Source organism: Monodon monoceros, unplaced genomic scaffold (genome assembly GCF_005190385.1).
Source record: "Monodon monoceros isolate NGI ecotype Baffin Bay Population unplaced genomic scaffold, NGI_Narwhal_1 Super_Scaffold_4, whole genome shotgun sequence".
In the NCBI taxonomy this organism is placed as follows: domain Eukaryota; kingdom Metazoa; phylum Chordata; class Mammalia; order Artiodactyla; family Monodontidae; genus Monodon; species Monodon monoceros.
This window is the reverse complement of record NW_021703781.1, coordinates 18,167,315-18,189,132: the sequence shown is the minus strand read 5'-3', so window position 1 is coordinate 18,189,132 and position 21,818 is coordinate 18,167,315. Positions and strand designations below refer to the sequence as shown.

The 21,818-nt window shown below is 34.5% G+C and overlaps 2 protein-coding genes across 4 annotated transcripts in view; one reads left to right on the top strand and one right to left on the bottom strand.

Moving 5' to 3' along the window:
• The window catches only part of CTNNA3 (catenin alpha 3), a 1,596,010-nt gene that overhangs the window by 502,824 nt on the left and 1,071,368 nt on the right, over positions 1-21,818 (top strand). The window lies entirely within an intron of this gene.
• LRRTM3 (leucine rich repeat transmembrane neuronal 3) overlaps positions 12,432-21,818 on the bottom strand; it is a 176,771-nt gene continuing 167,384 nt past the window's right edge. Inside the window, exon 3 of one of the 2 annotated variants that reach the window (XM_029245647.1) lies at positions 12,432-14,587. In XM_029245647.1, coding sequence (XP_029101480.1) covers positions 14,378-14,587 — 210 coding nt within the window. In that variant the 3' untranslated portion in view covers positions 12,432-14,377. The remainder of the gene's footprint in view (positions 14,588-21,818) is intronic. The other variant, XM_029245648.1, reaches the window with a different exon arrangement.

Sequence of the window (21,818 nt, the reverse complement as noted above, 5' to 3'; positions counted from 1 at the left end):
TGACAACAACATCTATTCAGTGAGTGAATGATTCAGTTAATAGTTTTTCATGTCTCATTTCTGACACTTTTTGGGGAGATAAAAATACTGAAGTGATTGAAATACACTGTGCTGGAGTGACTTGGACATAATTTATTACTAACAGTTACTCTTATTTCTAAAAAAAAATTTAATTTTTTCTCTCTGGAATGAAATAGCTTAAATGCTAGATGCTTCAGGGTTTGCTTTGGTAAGAACCTTACCATTTGGGAATTTCATAAGCAGTAACAGGTGAATAGTGTGGATATTTTTCACATATTAAAAATTTATACCGGTATTCCTGAGGAGATTGGTGTGTTCTCTGGGATACCATAACTCTAGACAGAAGAAGGAATGTCCTTCAGTGGATTTCTTTTTGTCTTACTGTCCATTACAGTAACACATGTAAATACACTCCAGATGACTTTGTATCACATAATGGTTTGGCAGAAATAATCTTATATTTTAATATATATATTTATTTTAGCAATTCTCATTAGCAAGCTTCTGGATCTTTCATAAATACACACATATAGTTACGTAAAGCCAAGTCATTGAATGTTCAAGGGATTCGTGGAAGTCCTAAAATCCAGCCACAAGCAAAGAGCTCCTTTTATGAAAAGTGTCAAAGGATCTTTTTAAAAGGGAAGCTTTGAGCCTTATCTGAATTTTTTAAAGCACTGGGATATTCAATTTATTGAAAAAAAGACTTACTTTGAAAACTAGGTTTGGTTGTCAGATCTGGAACTAAGTTAAAATAGAACCGTATTGGTGCGCTAATAGAACTGCATAATATTATGTAATTGGACAATTTATGTTGCAAGATAAATTAATATAAACTTTTCCTCTTCAAGTCTTATCACCCTTGCTCACTATGTGAGCACACATATGCAATGAGAAATTTAATAGAAATAATAAAATGTAGCCTTTCTAGTGATCACTAGCTTAAAATATTTAATTATGCAGATGTTTTAGTCCATAAATTGTCACAGGTCCTTTTGGAAGTAGATGGGGTGGGTACAAGCCTGAAAAGGAGTGGTAGAAATCATCAAAGCCTTTTATTTTAGCTAGCATTAAACCCTATGAACCTGGAATTTCCAACCAGCAGATGGAGGTCTAATAGTATTTCTCACAGCCTCTCTGGAGACTGTCCAATTATTTGCCATAACCGTTCCACCCTGCTCTTATTGCACTCAGGAATGTAAGTGTCAGTATTTCACACTAATTGTAACAGGGCCGCATAAAATGAAAAGCAAATTTTCTTTGTAAACCAACTGGAGTTTCTCAGGCTAGATTTTGCTGCTCTTTGATAGGAATTAAGGACAGTCATAAAACTTCAGAAACCCTAAAGGCTGTTGTAATTTTATAGTCATTAAAAAATTATAGAAAATTTTAAAAATGGGAAAAAATTATACATCCTACATATGTAACATTTCAAAGATAATATTCAACGTACTCATACTAAGAATATTTTAGGTATTTAATATAGTAGATAGTTCCAGTCTAATGAACTCAGTTTTACGGGCTCATTTACTACAATATAGCATGGGCCACACGATAGATAACGATCTAGAGTAAAAATTTATATGTAATTTATTTTTGAAAAAAATTATTTGAATATAATATACATTTCATTTCCATATATAGGATTGTCATGGCTGCCCTTGCCATACTGCACACTCTTCATAATCCACAAGAATATTGTAGGAGACCACTAAGAAACAAGTTCTTTGGCATTCACTAAAATAGCATTCTTCATGATGAGCTCTCTTCATGTTAATATTGTTATATTCTGGAATTCTAACATTAAAATATATTCATTTTTGTAAGTGGGAAGATCAGAAAACTGTGCCTTGAACTAGTTGCTGAATTCGCTTCAACTCTTTTGCCTCAGCTTAATGTAAGTTGCATTCTTGAGAATTTAATAAGAAATTGCCTTAAGCACCAAACAGTGAAATCCTTTGGGAATAATGGTAGTCTCATAAAGAGAGGAATTTGTTAAGGGAAAAACATATTTAAAGAAATGAAAAGTTAATGATATTGAGCAGCTACCAGAGCAACAGTGCTCATTGCTGTATCAGATGAACTGACCACTTTACTAATATTTTTCACTTTCTAAAAGAATTGTTTGATAGAATAGAATAGAAAAGACCCTATTTATAACCTAATTCTCATTCACTTTAATATCAGTCATGTCATAACCAGTAAGTGGTGAACATTTAAATTGCACAGGCAAATATACCTCTTCTACATTTTTTCACATATTCCTGAGGTTAGAACTGCAATATAGCCTTTTTGACACACACACACTGGATTTGCATGGGGCATATTAAAACAAAGCAAAATAAAAACATCTGACAATCCATTACACTTATTTACTTATTATTTAACAAAATTCATATGTCCTGAATTTACCATGGAATGGCTAAATTGAATACTTTTGATTGAAGGATTAAATTTAGAAGATTGTGGAAGGGGAAAATTTTTTAAAAATCTTCTTTAGTATTTATACATGGAAAGAAACGGAGTAGCCAACTATCTGAGGAAAATACTAAACTCAGAAACTATCAGAGTTCTAGATTTCTAGAAGGTAATACTCATAAACATCTAAAATACCTCCCAACTTTCATTAGGAGTGGGGAGTGGATCCTGCGGGACAGGTATGAGTTGTGTGACTGGCAAACTTGAGAATCCAGAGTCTCAAATGGCATTTACTTTGAGGACTTTTCAGATTTTCTTCCAGCAAAATTAATTATTCTTTCTCCATCAATCCTATAGCATCATGCATATACTTCATTTTTAGAAATATCACACTGAATTGCAATTATTTATTCACTTTTAAGCATTTGGTCACTTTATCACCTATCTTAGTCCTTGCATGTTATAGTAAAAGCTGAATCAATACTTATTTGATTGAATTGAATTAAAAATGCCAAAGTAATTGATATAATATAACGGATAATCCCTATAGAAAAGAACAGGCACTCAGAATAAATACCTGTGAATGAAAATTTATAACTATCAAGTGGCCACAGAGATAGCTGCAAGTTAATAGTCCAAATGATAAGCAAAATTTGATAGAGAATGTTTCTCAACCTCATTTGCACTTTTTAAATATGACAACTTTATTGACAGTTGTCTGTACTTTTTTTTTTAAGATGTGGGGGGTAGGAGTTTATTAATTAATTAATTTATTTATTTTTGCTGTGTTGGATCTTCGTTTCTGTGCGGGGGCTTTCTGTAGTTGTGGCAAGCGGGGGCCACTCTTCATCGCGGTGCGCGGGCCTCTCACTATCGCGGCCTCTCGTTGCGGAGCACAAGCTCCAGACATGCAGGCTCAGTGGTTGTGGTTCCCGGGCCCAGTTGCTCCACAGCATGTAGGATCCTCCCAGACCAGGGCTCGAACCCGTGTCCCCTGCATTAGCAGGCAGATTCTCAACTGCTGCACCACCAGGGAAGCCCTGTCTGTACTTTTAAGGCAGAAATAGTTCTGCTTATTTTGTTAAATTTTGATGTGTTCATGAAATATTTTACTGTAGTGAAAATTAATATTGAGTAAATGTGAATTCTATTAGTGGGTCTGTTTTCTGTTACCAAAGTGATTTTGATCATGACCTTTAATCATATTGTACTTTAGTTTCTTTATTTGTGAAATGGAGCAATCAAAAGTAAAAGTTGTGTTTACTTTTTGGAATAAAAATTATGGTTAATATTTACCAAGGTTAACATAAAGACTGAAGAGGTTGTAAAAAGAAAAAGTCAGTCAATTTGTAGGCCATTTTTTCACCTGATGCCGAACAGTAATTTGACTGAGGATGTTATAATTATTAGCTTCTAAGAAATTATTTGATTTAATTCACATAATTATTTTAAATTAATAAAGTTGTCTGAATCAGTCTTCAAAATGCGTTATGAACATTTTAATGAAACAGATATAACATTTTCCACAAAGGATTAATACTATTTAACACCTCCCCGCCCCAAAGAAAAATAAAATACAGTGAATAAATAGCAATATAAAGAGAAATAGAGTTGAGGAAAAGTTGGGAAATATTTATGTCCATCTAGAAAGGCCACAAGTTTGCTGTGGCCAGAGTAAAATTTGGGTCCGAACTTTTAGGCAATCAGGACAAAAATTGAGTTCGGTGTTTCTATGCCAGACAAGCACGACTCTAATAAATACTGTTGGAGTAACAAATGTACATAAATAAAAACACAGTGTTCTTTCTTCACTTCCCTCTCTTCATTTTACCCATCTGAATACTGTTAGTCTTACATTCTATATTTCTATCTCAGTTCTCACTTTTGCCCAGAATTATCCCCAACAACTCTGCTAACTTTGATTTCATCTTCTGATTGCCGTCTGCACTTACAGGTATTCAATTTAGCTTGATTTTTTTTTCTTAATATGAATGCCTTTTCTCTTTGCTGAGACTGTAAGTCCCTTGAGAACGAGGACTGTATCGTATACTTTTTTATATCTCTCGAAGATTCTTGCTTTCCACTGGACATACATTGGTTATCTAATAAACACATCCATTATATTGATGTCTTCAGTTGTAGCCTTAAGTGAATAGACTTTTAAGTATTTGGCTTATGAAGCGGACTTTAAATGGGCAGTTGGTAGGGGTCAGTTTGTCTGTATATCATCTGAATTTTAATTCCTGTTCCACAATTTAGAAGCTGTATGTTATCAATACATAATCACTTTGAGCATCATTTTCCTTACCTTCTTAAGGGATAACAATAGTACTTACTTTATAGGGTTATTATTAATCCTGTTAACCATATTAATGAGTATTAAATGAATTAATACAAGTAAAATGTTTAGAAAAGTAAACATTAAGTGTTAATTATTATCATTTTGTTTTAAAGCGCTTAGTACTAAGTCATTATTTCTGGAAATAATTAAATTCTGGTGGCAATTATACAGCACAGTCAATTGTCTGCCCTCAGAAAGTGAAAGTATATGACAATAAAACTATGTCATCATTATAGAGAATTATGTTTATATTCAGAGTAGCTTGAAGGCATATACTTATCTGAAATCCCTATTTGATTATTAAATTTAAAAGAAGTGACCCCAAACTACATGTTTTATATTACTTAAAGTATTTATCTGTTAAAAGACACTTCTTCCTATCCCTTTATGGTAGTACCAAGGTGTCATATTAGTTCACACAGTTTTGTTCCATAACTGGAATCAAATGCAAGGAAAACATTAATAAGGGCTACTGCCCCAGCCTTATGTTATTCTTCCAGAAAATGATGAAGTACGACAAGGGTTCATTGTGAAATAGGCATGTCTAAAATCCAGCAATGGTTCAAGAAACTCAAGTTTGGAGTTTGTTAAGGAAGAACTGGCCAAGAGTTTTGAAGGATGTCCAGTACACTGATCTTAAGATTTCATCAAATCCAAAGGTGAAAAACTGTCCACCTCACAAAGATCTCAGGTTTTTCTCCAGATAGCTGAAGTTCAGAGATATTCAGTGTCTTTCCTTAAACCTCTTTGTTATAAATGTAGTCAGAGTAGAGCTGGGATGGGTCTCTAGGCTCTTGTCTCAAGGCAATAATTTCCTTATTTTATAAATGAATATAAAATAACACCCATAGATAATGAATATTACAAGTGTCTTGGTCAAGAACTGCTAGAGAGGACTTTAGAAACCATATTTCCAGCTTCCGACTGCGGTGGACATGCTATTCCAGTAATTACGTTATAGTAGAGCAGAACGAATAGGGTTGATCCAGTCTTTCACCATGTTTTCACCAGACTGTTTAGGGGCATTGTCTTTATGTATCTGTAATTGAAAGCAAATATATCATTGATGTAAAACAGTAAGCACAGATGGAGTATATTTAAAACACAGTTCATTTCTCAACATCAGAATCTGACTAGGTATTTATGAATTAATGTAATTACTCATGGTGAAAAGCAGCTTATATTTGGGCTATTTCAAAATGGATCTTGAAAAGAGCATTTGGTATTTAGTTTGAATCTTTTATTCTGACTTTGCAGTTTTTCTCAGGAGAAATAATAGTGATAGTTAAAGTATTTTTTATGCTTAGTATTCTCTCTTTCGGTAGAATTCATTCTGTCTATCTATTTAATATGTATTGCCGTCACAAATATCTGCTTGTTTTTATGTCCCTAATGTCAATATTGGTTTTTACTGATGACATTTGATGACATAAATGTTACTGTAAATTTTAATTATTAGTCTTAAATTTTAAAATTACTTGCAGGCTATCTAATGAGAATAAATCACATTTCTTTTACCTACCTCTCGGTATGTGTAGTTTTTTTTGTCTTCTTCATTGTCCTTTATCACATCTTCAACCCAGATACAAGGAGAAACTTTGTTGTTCCAAATCAGAATTACTTTAGATATTTCAGTTATAATTTCTGTATGGTGGTCGTGGTGCCAGGATGAACAGATGTAATGATATTAGATTCAGGATGCTAGAGCTTCTTTCTTTGCTGGATTTATTAATTGTTTTAAATTTATAGCATATAGTTTTATCACAGTTGTAGTAGTGGCAATTTTTAGTAGAACTTTGACTTACAGAGTATTTTACTGGCTCTTGAATCCCATGTGGATTATTAAAAAATGTTTTTTACATGGATGTTACATATTCAGATAGTGTGATGGAGTAAAATGATAATGTAACTTCCCAATTATATTACCTTGGGCTTGTGCAAGTTCAGGGAGAAATAGGAGAGATTGTTAGTCCAGTGGTTTAATAAAATGCTCCTAGAGACACTAATGGAATCAATAGTAACCACTATTTTTTTTCTTGTTGTTTGTTTTGTTTTTTTTTTTTGCGGTACGCGGACCTCTCACTGTTGTGGCCTCTCCCGTTGCGGAGCACAGGCTCCGGACGCGCAGGCTCAGCGGCCATGGCTTACGGGCCCAGGCGCTCCGCGGCATGTGGGATCCTCCCAGACCGGGGCACGAACCCATGTCCCCTGCATCGGCAGGCGGACTCTCAACCACTGCACCACCAGGGAAGCCCAGTAACCACTATTTAATAATCATTTGTTAATAGCTGAAACTAAGGAAGATTTATTTGATGATGTGAATTTAAAAATAAATGTAAAAAAAATTATTTGGCCACCTGCACATAATGATAAAAACATTTGTATTACCTTCACAAGGAAAATTATATTTATTTTTAATTTAAACTATATATTATTGAATATGTTCTGAGTAACAGGACAAGCAGAACGTACATTGTTATAGAGGTTATCTTCCTGCCTCCTTTATGTAACATGCTCCTAGATCCCATATCATTTGTGTAAGTAATGATACTTCTACAAAAAATATCCCCACATAAAATCATCAAAGGAAATATTCTGCAACCTAAGCCATGTCATTGCCAGTCAACGTTTTCTGACTGTAGATGATTGGTCTTTTTTCACATTGTCATTGCACTCGTTACTTTATTGACTGTCTATATAGTTTTTGCTTCAGTTGACAACCTTCCCTCCATCTTTGGCCAGTTGAAGTTTATATTATGGATATCTACTTATCATGTTTTTGTCATAAGTTTATAATATGCTAGAAAAATTGGAAATGAAAATAAAACATGAGTATTTGGGAGTATTTATTTATTTATTTTTGCGGTATGCGGGCCTCTCCCGTCGCGGAGCACAGGCTCCGGATGCTCAGGCTCAGCAGCCATGGCTCACGGGCCCAGCCGCTCCACGGCATGTGGGATCTTCCCGGACCGGGGCACGAACCCATGTCCCCTGCATCGGCAGGCGGACTCTCAACCACTGCGCCACCAGGGAAGCCCTGGGAGTATTTATTATTTGAAGGATTTTTTCTTTCAAATGTTCATGCTTTTTAGGAAACAATGTATAAAACTTCAAGAAAATAATAGATATTTCTTTTCATTAAGTTGTGGACTTGGGATATTGAAGGAAATCTCTACACAGTGTGAAATAGCTTATGTAATTTTTCTGTTTAGGAATAGGAAAGTAGATTCTTTTCCTCCTGTCTCCACACCCCTTATTAAAATATATGAGCCTAATTATATTGATTGTGGTCTTTGTTAACATTTGAAAATGTGCTATTGGGTGGTAGGAGCACATCCTTAGAGTCAGGAGCACTGGATTTGAATCCCCAACTCTACTATATAAGCCTTGGCAAATTATTCAGCTACCATGATTCTTATTTTTCTTTTTTTAAAATGGTGGTTATACCTGTTTCCTAAGATGGTTTGAGAATGAAATGAGGACAACACAATGCCTATTACATCATAAATTAGTCCTTCTCTCCCCACCTCCAGCTTTTCAACAGTTATATTATTATCCATGAAAGCAAGTAATGAGTGAATAACCCAGCTGATTTAAGATAGTTTTCAGAGATTTCTCTTGAAAGAGCTAGTGGGGAGCAAAATCTGTAAATAACAGTTTATCAGGAAAAACCTGACCATTTTATGTATAGTTGTCCTTTGTTGCACATTCTTCTAATCAAGAAAAATGTTCATCCAGGCTTAGCAAACTAGATTCACATTGGAATAGGAAAGCACAAGAAGAATTTTAGACTAGAATAAAAAACAATTGAATGGCTTGGCAAAAGTAAATTCATCTGAATAATATTTTGCAAAATTTAGCATGCCTTAGAGATTAGCTCCAGAGATTCTGACTCAGTAAATCTAGTATGGATCCAAGGGATTTGGGTTCACTTTGATTTCTTAATAGTAGCTTTGATGCTATGATAGGTGACAATAGTTTAAACCAATAACTAGAAAAAATATAACTTGTCAACTTTATCCATTCGTATTATTTTAATAGTATTTTTCGTATTAGTCCAGATAAATACTTCCCTAACTGAAACTGACTGAAAATGATCACTCTAGTGTCTATAGACCTGCTCAAAACTAGAGAGTCCTTTCTTTTATACAGTCTGAGGTAAAGACTGCACCATAGAACCTTTAAGGCCGTGTGCTGCATTATGCAACACAAGATATGTGTAAATCAGTTTACAAAAGATAAATTAGTGAGTGGTGTTTCAGATGAGAAAACAAGAAGGATTTACTTCAAGGATCCTTTATCATATAGTCCCTTAATGTATTTGAAATATTATTTGATTTATACAAAATAAAATTTCACTTAATTTTTTGCAAAGATATATATCATATAAAAGAAAATCTATAAATAGATGGGAGAAAGGAGGAAGAAATTCAAGAGTTCTCTAAGTCCTAAATGGCTGAGGCACTCTTTTGCTTTAAGGTCACTGTCTTTAATAGAAAGGTAAATAATCAACTGTGGACTTTTTAAACACCAATTTTACCCTAACTTAAAAATATTACATATAAGCCTCTTATCTCATAATAAAATAATTATGTAAGCCATGAGAGATCTTTACAAATAACCCATCACCGTTTGGTATATATTTTTTAAATTTTCAAACATTTCTTCCCCATTACAGTTGATACTAAAATGAAGCACAATTGCTGATTGTCAGTCTACTCCACCCTTGTGGGTATGTCAGAGTTTTGAAAGCCTTGACCCTGGATCCTCTGCCTTTAGTACCTCTTTAGTTAGGGACAGCTGTGGTGAGTTGAGAAGGTAATAAAAGTAGTTGGAGGCTCTTACTTAGTGCAAGACTAACATATCTGGATTTCTTACTGTATAATCAACCCATCTGGACCTCGGGACTTTTTATGTGTTACGAGGTGGTTATACCATTACCCTGACTGATAAACTGTTAAGAGCTATGCCACTGTAAGATGTTATTATGTCTACTCTAGAGATTTCTTATCCTTTTTCCTGAGGCTGAATATCTGCTAGTTCCGTTACTTTTTCCTTCATTGGCTACCATCTACCCAGCAGAAAATCTACATCTGATTTTCTTTCTTCCAGCTTACTAATCATTCACATCAGGTACCTGTTTTCATGCTTGCAGTTTCTTTACTTCTTGTTTTTTTTTTTTTTTTTTTGCGGCACGTGGGCCTCTCACTGCTGTGGCCTCTCCCGTTGCGGAGCACAGGCTCCGGACGCGCAGGCTCAGCAACCATGGCTCACGGGCCCAGCTGCTCCGCAGCATGTGGGATCTTCCCGGACCGGGGCACGAACCCGTGTCCCCTGCATTGGCAGGTGGACTCTTAACCACTGTGCCACCAGGGAAGCCCTTTACTTATTTTTAATGTTGAGTTTGAGAGATGATAACTGTCTTCCAGTCAGGAGCAGAGAAAAACATATATTCTTAATCTCATATACAGTGGTTTTATTTCAGAAAATATTTTTGAAAAAAAGATTCTATTTCTAAGCAGTTTGTGGAGTCATACTGATCTGATTTCAAGTCAGGATTATGTCATTTGTCTTGGATGTTAAATTTGGGCAAGTTCTCTTTCCTTCTAAAAATATAATTTATATTAAAATCTGTCTGATTTTGTGGTTTTGGGAGTAGGGATAGAGACTTGATAAAATGAGCTGATCAAAAATATTATTTGCTTATTAGCATATGTTTTTGCATCTGTACATCAGTTTGGATGAATTACATTTCATTTTTATTGGAAGGAGAATAGAGAAAATTATTCTCTATTAAGATAGATGTAAGAATTCATGGTTCAATAAGTACTTTTGCTGAAACAAAAAAGGAAAAAAAAATTACAAAGGTTTTTCCAATTAGCTCTGAATTGAATGTGTGTTCAGTTGAACATGTGTTAAACATATGTTCAACCTCACACTGTGAATCTGTTTTATAACTCTATGCATAGTCTCGATTTTGATGATCTTTGTTTTTTTGTGTGTTTTTGGGGTTTTTTTTTTGTGCTTCTCAATTTTATTCTGGACCTTGGGGCCTATATACATCCACTTCTTGGAAGCAACAGTTCTACACATTTACAAATGATATGATTTGTTAAGAAATTTATGACTTGTTATACTTTTTGAATAAAGAGTTTTAATATGGGCTTCCCTGGTGGCGCAGTGGTTGAGAGTCCGCCTGCCGATGCAGGGGACACGGGTTCGTGCCCCGGTCCGGGAAGATCCCACATGCCGCAGAGCGGCTAGGCCCGTGAGCCATGGCCGCTAAGCCTGCGCATCTGAAGCCTGTGCTCCGCAACGGGAGAGGCCACAACAGTGAGAGGCCCGCGTACTGCAAAAAAAAAAAAAAGAGTTTTAATGTGAGAGCCCAGAGTAGCACACAGAAAGAGTCCATTTAGTCCATATATTATACAGATAGAGGAACTGAGTTAAATTGGGGATTACTAAACAACATGTCAAACATTTTTTCATTCTATTTACTATCTGGAAATTTTCTGGCCCTGATCAGAGAGGGAAGGCTTTTAGTATAGTGGAAAGACTAATAGGGTGTGAATTTTGAGAGTAGTTCAACTCCACCAATTATTAACCCTGTGTTCTTGGGCAAGTCTCAACTTCTTTGGTATTAATGTATCTTCATAGATTGGTTATGAAGGCAAAATGAGATAATTTATGTGGAATGTGGTTTGTAAGCTTCAAAACACCGCATAAATGTGTTTGCTGTAGCTACCGCTGTTATTGTAACCATGTTGGGCTGAACTGCATTTTTCAACTCCAAACATAGAAACATTTCAGTTGTTTAAAGAGGTGAGAAGTAGACAGGAAGGAAGACATGGGGTGGTTAGAAAGAGGAAATGGGAGATTACTGAATTCTGAAAAAGACAGGTTAGAAATAGGGATTTTTAGACACAAATATATAAATTGCAAATGTATGCTAAAGATTTCAGACACAGTCTCCTCTAGCAGGTTTTCATTTCCCCAAAGCCCCCACACCCCGGGACATGGCAGAATAAAAATTAAGCAAACAAGTAACTTAGCATCTTTTTTTTTCTTTTTCCTGTTAAAGATCCTTTGGGTTTAATTTCAAATATGACAAATACCAAAATTCTTAGTTTATTTGGCTCTTAATGTATGTAATAAGTCCTCCGATGCACAGAGCTAAGACCTCCCATGCACCTGGTTCCAAGGTGACTGCTTCTATTTATAGTTGTTCACTTCAGATGAACTTGAAATGTTTAAGAAAGAAAGCAGTTTGCTTCAGTAAATAAAGGGCATATATTTGTGAGGCTCCCTGGAACCTTTAAAATTTCTAAAAATCATTTGTCAGTTTGAAAATGTCTGGAAAGAGAAGATATAAACTGCTTATTTACACAAATTAAAAGATATTTGAATCTTTGCAAGGGCAACTTCTATGAGAAAAAATTGCAAATGACATTTTGGTTTACATAATAAATAAAATTTTGCATCAGATTTCAGATCCACACATAATAGATTTATAATTAACCCTCTATAGATTTGCTGACTGCAAAGCAAAATATCAGTGTAGAGGATTAAGAATACTCTGACAATAATACAGTGCAAGGAAATTAGAAATTGGAAAAAAGAGATTAAAATTAAACTAAAAATGACAATTTTCTGAATAGCAAATAATTTATGCAAAATATGTTACAAAATCTGGAATGCTAGATAGTTGATACAAGTACTGTGACATTTAGTTTCATTTAAATTAGTAAGAGTTTGCTCTTCCAACATTTCGTTTTTTTCCCTTCTGACAGTATATTTTCAACAAAAATTTGCTCTTGATTTTTTTAATCCATTCTCTTTGAACCTGCTCTTAAATTTGCCATGATAAACCTGCATAAAACTACACTTTTGAATTTCTTTGGAAGAAATAAAAAATTGAAAGTTTGACATTGGTTTTCACAAATTCTTTTCTTCATTGTTTTTCACTGTGTTTGATCCCTATTAGATTGACATACTCTCAACCTATTTTTGATGTCATGAATTAAAAATGACAACATAAAAAAAGCACTTCTAGTGTAACAGCAATTGAAACTTTCAGTTTTATATTTAAAAAAAAACACAAAAGAATGTGTGAATACCATAGATAAAATAACAATATTTTCAAACAGTAACCTGTGTCAAGCAAACAACAAACAAGTTGATTATTTCAGCCTCTGAAAAGTCAGGTTTTCATAATTTGATTGAATTAACTTTATAATACAATTGGATAATCCATATATGATCTGGGGTGGTTTCAAATTACTCTGGATTATTTTTCAGATAATTTGGAGGTGAATCTCATTATGGATAGCAATATAAACAATTTAGGACATATTAAGGATGTTTACAGTCTACTTGCATGATAAAGTTCCACCATGGCTCATATCTGTATTGAATCAGCTGTAGATGTTTTAGAGTTCTGTCCCAGGAGAAAATTGATGTAGCACACAAAGTGAAAATTTTCATATATTTCCTTTGAGATGTTGCTAAAATATAGCCTCACCATTCTAAATGGGAAATTGTCTTAAAACCAGGCACATTTTGCACTGATGGTTATTTTTAGGTAAACCACTTTGGGTTAATTAAGAGAAAAATTACTACTGTACAGTTATTATGCTTTATTCTCCCACCTTGGCCTGAAGTAATGAGATGTAACAGAGTTTTTCTTTGTCACTGGCAGCTGCACCTTTTAAGTATATCAAACTCTGTTGCTGTGGTTACGGCCTTTGTTTCCAGTGATGTTTTGTCCATGCTTCCCCCCACCCTTAACAATGGGTTACTCAAAAGAATGAAATAATGAGTCATTCATTCAGAAATACGTTGTTAAAATATCCCTCTTTATCATTACATTTCACTGCTTAGAAACTAGGCTGTAATTCAAGGCAACAGTTAAGTCTGAGAAGTGTTAAAAAATCTTTGATTTTTTTCATTTATAAGAAAGACCTGTCTATGTAATTGAAGAACTTCTTATAAGTCTCAACAAACCCTTTTTGGTTAATGTATTATTTCTGGACCAAGTAGATAAAATTCTACACAGTAAGCATGATAAAAATCGTGCATGTTTTGCACAGCACATAATTTGAGAGTCAAGTTTTCTGGGCACAAAAGCAGTAACAAAACAGTCCCTACAAAACTGAGTAACTCTGAATAACACAAGAAATAATTTTTGTTAATTTAAAATTTTAGAAACTGAAATACATAAAGTGTGTAAAGTAAAATGTAATTAAATTATGGTACTGTACATACGAGTTGTTTCTATAATTGAAACTTTACAATATGAAAAATACATTAGCTCTGTACAGTTTTTACAGGTAGGTAGGATGAGTTTTGAGAAAAAAGATTTTTTTTTTCAGGGTCATACTCTAAGTCAAAAAAATACTGCACAACTTAGCTAATTATAAAGTGTAGAGTTGAAACAATTCATGTCTTCTTTATTTCATGAATCAATCTTGGATTTTTGTTTATTTTAACAGGGGATTGTTTTCTTTTGTTTTTAGAGTCCACAATGAACAAATCCTCCTCATTTTGTCCTTGAGGTTACAAAGTTTGATGGCAACCCATGGTTACCAATTAGCTCAGTTAAGCCAGCTGCTGTTTATGGTCACTGATTCGGCCAGCTGTTGTGATTGTGCTCAGGTCCAGCTCAGTCTCTAGGTGTGTTTCCATCGTATCTTCCTGTGCATTCGTTTCAAAGGATTTATGAGAGAGAAGTTCATGATGCACCCCACAGTAACTTATTGTGGGCTGGTCGTATGCCAGAAAAGTTGACACATTCATTGATAAAGGTATCTGGGGAAAAATGACACGAGAAAAGTCAGTTATAAAAAGACAACTTTGGGGGCAAGATTTGAGGAATGTGAAGTGCTGACCTGACTACCATGGGTACATCTGTGGCTCAAGAGTCCCCCGCTATCTCACCAATGTCCTTCATTCTCATACTAGCACGCAGAATGCAACAGTTCTAAAGCCTGAGATGGAGCTGCTCAATTCTTAACTGGAACCTTCAGATAAATAGGAACCTAAGCGATTCTGAAAATGCTAAAAGTTTTGTTAGAAAAGTCAGAAGCATGCTTTTCCTCAGTGAGGTAAATTTGTAGTTTTAGAACTAAGAAAAATATTATTTGGTTACTTATGGTATTGGAATACAATTGAACAGTGGTTCTCAAACTTTATCATGCATAAAAATCACCTCCCCCTTCTTCAGCTCCAACATCCACTTCCCTGGTTTTTTTCTTAATTTAGTAGGTCTGAGGTGGGACCTGTAATTTGTATTTCTTATAGTTCCCATATGATATTGGTGCTGTTAATCCACACAGCACACTTTGAGAACCACTGCAGAAGAGAATTTTCTAGGCAAGTCATTCTGGCTCTTCTTACCCAATAAGTTCTTCTTCTTTTTTTTTTTTTTTCCACATTTTAAAGTGTTTTTACCTATATGATCTGGATACTATAACTTAATATTACTTCAGAAAAGCTATAACATTGTAACATGCTATGAAATAAAGAGTAGGGTTATCTTCATGATGGTCTTTTTTTAAAAAGCACCTTTTCTTCACTCCCATAGGTGCTCTTTTGGACAGTAGCAATGATGGTGCCTGACTGTGCTATGATTGCCGAAATAGTCCTGTACACCTGTGGCTTTGTCACAGCTTGGCCACTGTCAGTAAAGATTGTGGCTATGTATCCCCTGTCAATACCTTCTTAATGTTTATTTTGCCATGAGCATTCTTTGAAACATTAATGTCTGTAGCTTGATCCATATATCTAAACTTAAGGTTTAGAGAACTCCCAGGAAGAAACTCTGGCTTCTATGAAAGTCTAAAAGTAACCAAGGAAGAGGCTAGTTTGAAGGAATCAGCGATATATGTGTGGAAGGGGCTCTTGCTAATTGCAGCTTAATGAAAGGAAGCAAGTTCTAAAAATAGGAAAAAGCAAGAGTGACCATTGTGAACAGAAGGGAAACATGTGTTACAGACAAAAGGTAGTTTGAAATGTAATCAGATGTCAAAGTCTAGAGATTATTCCCATTTCTTTCAATAAGATTAAAAAAATTGTTCTAAAAAGTAGGCAGTTTTGAGGAAACTTCAGCCTTGATCTCTGTTTAATATCCTAATTACTAATTCATGTTGTTGAATTACCTTGGATAAAAACTTCCACCATTCTTATTTGGTGGTAGATAAAATATATTTCTCTTTGGTCACGTCAGACTAAATTCCTCTGATCTCAGCTAAGATTGGAGCCCAAAGCCCTAGATTTTATTAACTCCTTCTTTACTTTCTTAGTCCTTTTCTCCATACATAAGAATCCTTTTTGCCTCTTTCCATCCCTATCTTTCTACCCTTGTTTAGTTTTCCTTTAGTAAAAATTAGTTGAGCTGTTATTTCCCTGTTTTCTCTTGTATTCACTTCTTTTGAGATTATAATGTCTTTTTAATGTGAACATTTCAGTGTATCAAACATGTAAGGCTTAGTCCTTGGAGACAGAAATGTAATCCCCTTCATCAAATTACATTCCTGAGAACTCTTCCTATTTATGTGAATTTTTAAAAATTTGAAGCATGCTACCTGATGTGTGAATGAAAGACATCATACACTTTAAAAAATGGTCAAGGTGATTGGAAGATCATAAAGAAAATAATACGATGCTTCCAAAGATGCTCATTTAAAATAAGGAAGAACTATTGTTACAGATGAAATAGCTCAGATAACTAAGAGAGAATATATTATTATGCAAAAGTAATTGTGCAGCATGAATAGATTTGAGTTATAGGAGAGAATGAAAATAGAACTGTTATTGGGTGCGTGAGTTTAACATTAGCCTCTGGGAAATCAATGTTCTGTAATGTGTTATGGGTCATATATCTGTAGGATTTTATATACTTGTTCTTATTTGTCATGGAAACTTATGGTTTATATATGCTATATCATTCCTGGCTTACTTGGAATTTACTGTGAATAATTCATAATTTTTATGGTGATGATTTATGAAAAATAATAAACCATGATACATTTATTCTGTGTGTGTGTGTGTGTGTGTGTGTGTACACAATTTCCTGCTTGATTTAGTATCTAGAGGCTGCTGGTATCCAGAGTGCAAGTCCTAATTTGAACTATATCAGGTAGTTAGTGCTCATTATTTATTTAAAAATCCCACATATTTTCTTTATAGAGTTTCTTATTTGGGGATATGTTTTATTTTAAAACCCCTAACCCCTTGGTTATACTTTTTTAATGTCAAGTCATATTTTTCACATTGTAATCTTTCTGAAATTGGGATGGTACTTATAATTAGTGTGGATGTTTAACATGTATTTTCTTCCCTGCAATTAAAAGTGATTCTTAAAGTTGATGATATCTTAATATCAAGAAAATAGCATACTAACTTGTACTTGTAAGTAGAATATAACAGCTAAACATATCTGAATACAACATCACAGTAGATTTCTCCCAGGTTGACTTAAATGATCTTGCAAATCTGAAAGTTAACATTAGTTATATTCGTGTGTATATTCATAGGAATATACACATGTATTGACATACACATATACACAATATATAAAGACATACATAAATACACATATATATAATATATATGTATAATCTTGTGGCCAGTTACTTATGGTTTCAAAATTATTTAAATCTGGTATAGAAAGTGCAAATTTTGGTGATATATTAGTTTTGGACAACTATTTCATATTTGTTGTATAAAATATATACATAGATGTATACTGTATATATAGAAATATTATTTACACACACACATGCACACATAGTGGCTGGGTAGTGATGGAGAGGCTATCCACTGGCATTAAGCAAATATCTTGAGGCTCAGATACAATCCATGTAAATCCATTCTTGTCACCCGGTCAGTAAATATAGCAGCCCTTTCTCCTTCCTCACATAATCGTCAGTCATGTGACCTTGTGCCCTATGTTTTCTCTTCCCTTTCCAATCTGACCTGGGTATTCTCTATTCATCCCCTCTGTCTCTGTCCCTTTCTCCATTGTTACCTGATTTATATTAATGTGCAGGAGAGGCACACAGCCATGCTCTCCCCTATGGATAGAGTATTCAACAGGACAGTCCCAATTTATGCTTATTGTCCCATTTTGGAAAATAAATCACTTTAGTCAACCTACCTGAAGATGACCCAAATATGTTTTTTTGTTTGCTTGTTTTTGTTTTTTGCGGTACGCGGGCCTCTCACTGTTGTGGCCTCTCCCGTTGCGGAGCACAGGCTCCGGACGCGCAGGCTCAGCGGCCATGGCTCATGGGCCCAGCCGCTCCGCGGCATGTGGGATCTTCCCGGACCGGGGCACGAACCCGTGTCCCCTGCATCGGCAGGCGGACTCTCAACCACTGCGCCACCAGGGAAGCCCCCAAATATGTTATTTTATAAAATGAAAATGAACAGCAAGGGCAGTAGGAGATATAAATCTAATAAGCCTCTGCTTCCCCAGACCTTTTGTTACAGGGCTCTATTTAAAGTGTCCGTAGAGTTTTCTTGTCCTTTCTGAGAGAACAGTTTCTTTCAGTGAATTTTAACCTGATAAACTCCTATTTATAATTACTTATGGTTTCCTTCGATACTTTAGGTCAGTATTTTTCAGGTGAGTTAATTATTCTTAAGGCATAACTTATAGAGATCCAAGAATATGAAAACTTAACTCCCCAGAAAGCAATATCATCTAGAGTCTGAACTAAGAAATCATTGTATGCTATTCTAATGATGAGAGGTAGAAGCTGACATTATTTAGGAAATTCTCCTCAGGAAAAATTTCTACTCTGCTAAACTAGTTACTGTCTTGACATCAGTGATATTTGCCTAAGCAGTAATTTTCCAATGTCTGTCTCAACATCACATATATGTACCTTTCACATACACAAATTTTGTAATGTTAGATGAATAAAAATATCTCATTATTAAGTCTTTTTTCCCATTCATTTAAAATGTTCAAGCTTGTGACTTTAAGGGGAAAGAATAACTTTTTAAAGTTTCCAATTTGTGATTAAGTAAAAATGGTCATTTTAATCTTATATTCACTGCAAAATAATATGTATATTTGTACACATATATGTGTATATATGAATATGCATGTGTATTGCTCATATTCTAATTAGTTGGTTACAGGCCATTTAAACATCTTTTCCGTAGGATAGCAAGGATTATTTTAAGTACAGTAAGTACTCTGAAGAACAGAAAATGACAGTCCACTTTTGAGAGGGAATAATAAAAAGGTTGTTTTTCCCTCTCTAGAATTGCAAAACATAGGAAATATTTGCTTGTTGAATGTTATTTCTGAGTGGAGTTTTTCTAAGTATAAATATTTCTATTGATTGTCATTGAGGAGAATGCCCATGCTGTTCCCATATATCACGGGCAAAATCTTCTATTTTTATAAGGCCAATGTTACCTAGCGAGTATTCTACCTCTCTAGGCTATTGAAAGGATGTTACTTTAGGGTTTTTGTAGCTAACAGCGTTTTGTTTTTCAGTAATCTGCATGTAGTGAAAGAAAAAGACTTGCTTCATGAAGGAATTAATTTTTTAAGATGTAGCCTTTATCACTATCAAGACATTTTGCCCCATTTTATGTTGTAATTCAGAGGCCTATTATTTTACATTTGTTTTTCATCTACTAAATTTAATGAATTTTCAGTTGAGTTTATTTCTACCTATTGATATATAAAATAAAAAACAGGCATTATAATATTTTTCCAATTAATAGTATTTCTCTAATTTGTCTCTAAATTTGTCTCAAACTGGGCTCATTATCTCTGGATCCAAACTAAGTTCTTCCCATGGTCCTTTTTCTGTTTTGGGGGAGCACCAAGTTAAGTCAGCTTTGCCAGTCCCCTTGAACACTTCCTTGTCCCTTGTTCCAAATGTCCCATTTTTTTGTCCGTTACTTTGTTGACATCAATGACATATATCTTTTACATGCATCCACTTCTCTCATTTCTGTTGCCATTATCTTGGCTCAAAATATTATTACCTTGTTTACTTTAGTGATTGCATGACTGGCATGCCTAATCAGTAGAGTCAAAAATAAAACTAAGTATTTGTAAATTCATTTCTCGAGATTAACTATATTTCTATTTAATTAAATGTAAGCAGCATGTAGAAAATAGTGAATGCTTTTTTCTTTTCTTTTTTATCATGTCTGAATCATTACTCTGTCTTTGCAAAGAAGTGGGATTTGAAATGTACTTTATTCTGGGAAATTAGCTTCCTTAAAAACATTATTTCATATGTACATATAGATATATGTGAGTACACACATGTACATATCACACCACTGCTTGTAAATTTCTCAGTCTATTTAAAGAAGTGTTTTAATTTTTTCAAAATGCACTTGCTAATGACTTTATTCTTGTTTATCTTGATGCCTCTACTTTCTGTTTCATTTGTATAGGTTATGTAAATTTTCCAGACTAGCCTTTGGTTGTGTTAGAGTATGTGCAACTTTATGTGTATTGGGGATTGGTTAGAAACATTTGTTTCAGTGCTACCAAACATGAGTTTTGTGTTGTACAGGCTGGTAGTTTTACTGATGGTAAAAATAGAAAGTTGTGTCTTTGGTATTACTTGAGTAATATTAAGAAACTTGATGGAAAATATCTTTTCTACTGGCCTGATTCTTGAAAATCATGTTACTAATTAATATTTTGTTTTCTAAGTATTGAGGCAGTTGGTAAAATGTAAGTATTATATAAGGAAAAATAGTGTAAGAAATTATCACACTGCAGCTTGGTTCACTGCAAGAGTGTCGAAGTTTGCCTAGATGTTACCTCTGGTCCTACCTTAATTCTTTAGGATTTCTGCAGTGATTTCTCTTCTTAGCCACCTGAGCGGCTGTGGGCACTTGTTTCATCTCTTGGTCTGCCTGGACACCTGCCTGGACACGTCTCTAACATTCTCCTCATTATCATCACTGTCATTTATTGAGCATTTACTGTGTGCTAGGTACCATGCTACATGCTGCACTCAGGTCATCTTATTTAAGCCTCCCAAGGCTGTTGTAAGATAAATGTAATTATTCCCATTTTACAGTTGAAAAAAACTAAGACTTAGATGGTTTAAGTAATTAGTTAAAAATCATTTACCTGGTGAGTTGCAGAAGTGGTTGCCTGACTTCCTAAGCAGTGTGCTTTATTTCTTATTTATCACTTTATCTAACTCACACTGGCTTTGGAGCCTAGAGAGGTGAACACAGTATCATGTGTCTGATACTATTTAGACACCAATTATCAACATTGGATCTTATTTCTAGTAGGGTAAACACTATGATTTGCTAAGCTACACTTTAGCTTTCTGATACTACTTTGCACTTTGGGTCCTCAGGAAAGAAACCTATAGTTGATCAGGGATTCACAATGTGGATGGATGGTGACAGCTCAAAATCAAAGCTCTCTTCTTCTTACTAAGCTCATATTGGCCAAATACAAAGTGTAAGGGGAAGGGTCTAATCTGGAGAACATTCTGGACTGGGATAGGAGCCTTACATATACTCCCGGATAAAATACGTGTAAGATTATTTAGGGAGACCTTTAGGGATTTTAAAACTAGATGTCTGTGTTGACTTGGAAATTGGTAGAAATTTTTCCAATTAAATGATGTTAGTTTTTCTTTTTAACAAGAAGTTTAAAAAGTTAGAAACCTCAGTTAACCTGATTATTTTGTTTTATATTAAATGATACTGTTTTGATTTCTTTCTGTACATAAAAGAGTTATAAGTAGGTGCTGGAGTACAGGAGGACTGGGGAAGTGGAGAAACAAACATGAATAAGGTATAATTTCTGCTCCCTGACAAAATCATAGACTAGTGAAGGAGATACACATATAATGCAAGAAAGGAAAGGGAGGCAATGGATGGGGTGAGCTAGTAGGCAAGTTCTGTGCTTGTATAAGGATGTGTGTGTGTGTGTATATATATATATATATATATATATATATGTATATGTAAGGGAGGGTGTGTGTGTGTATACATATATATATATATATATATGTATACACACACA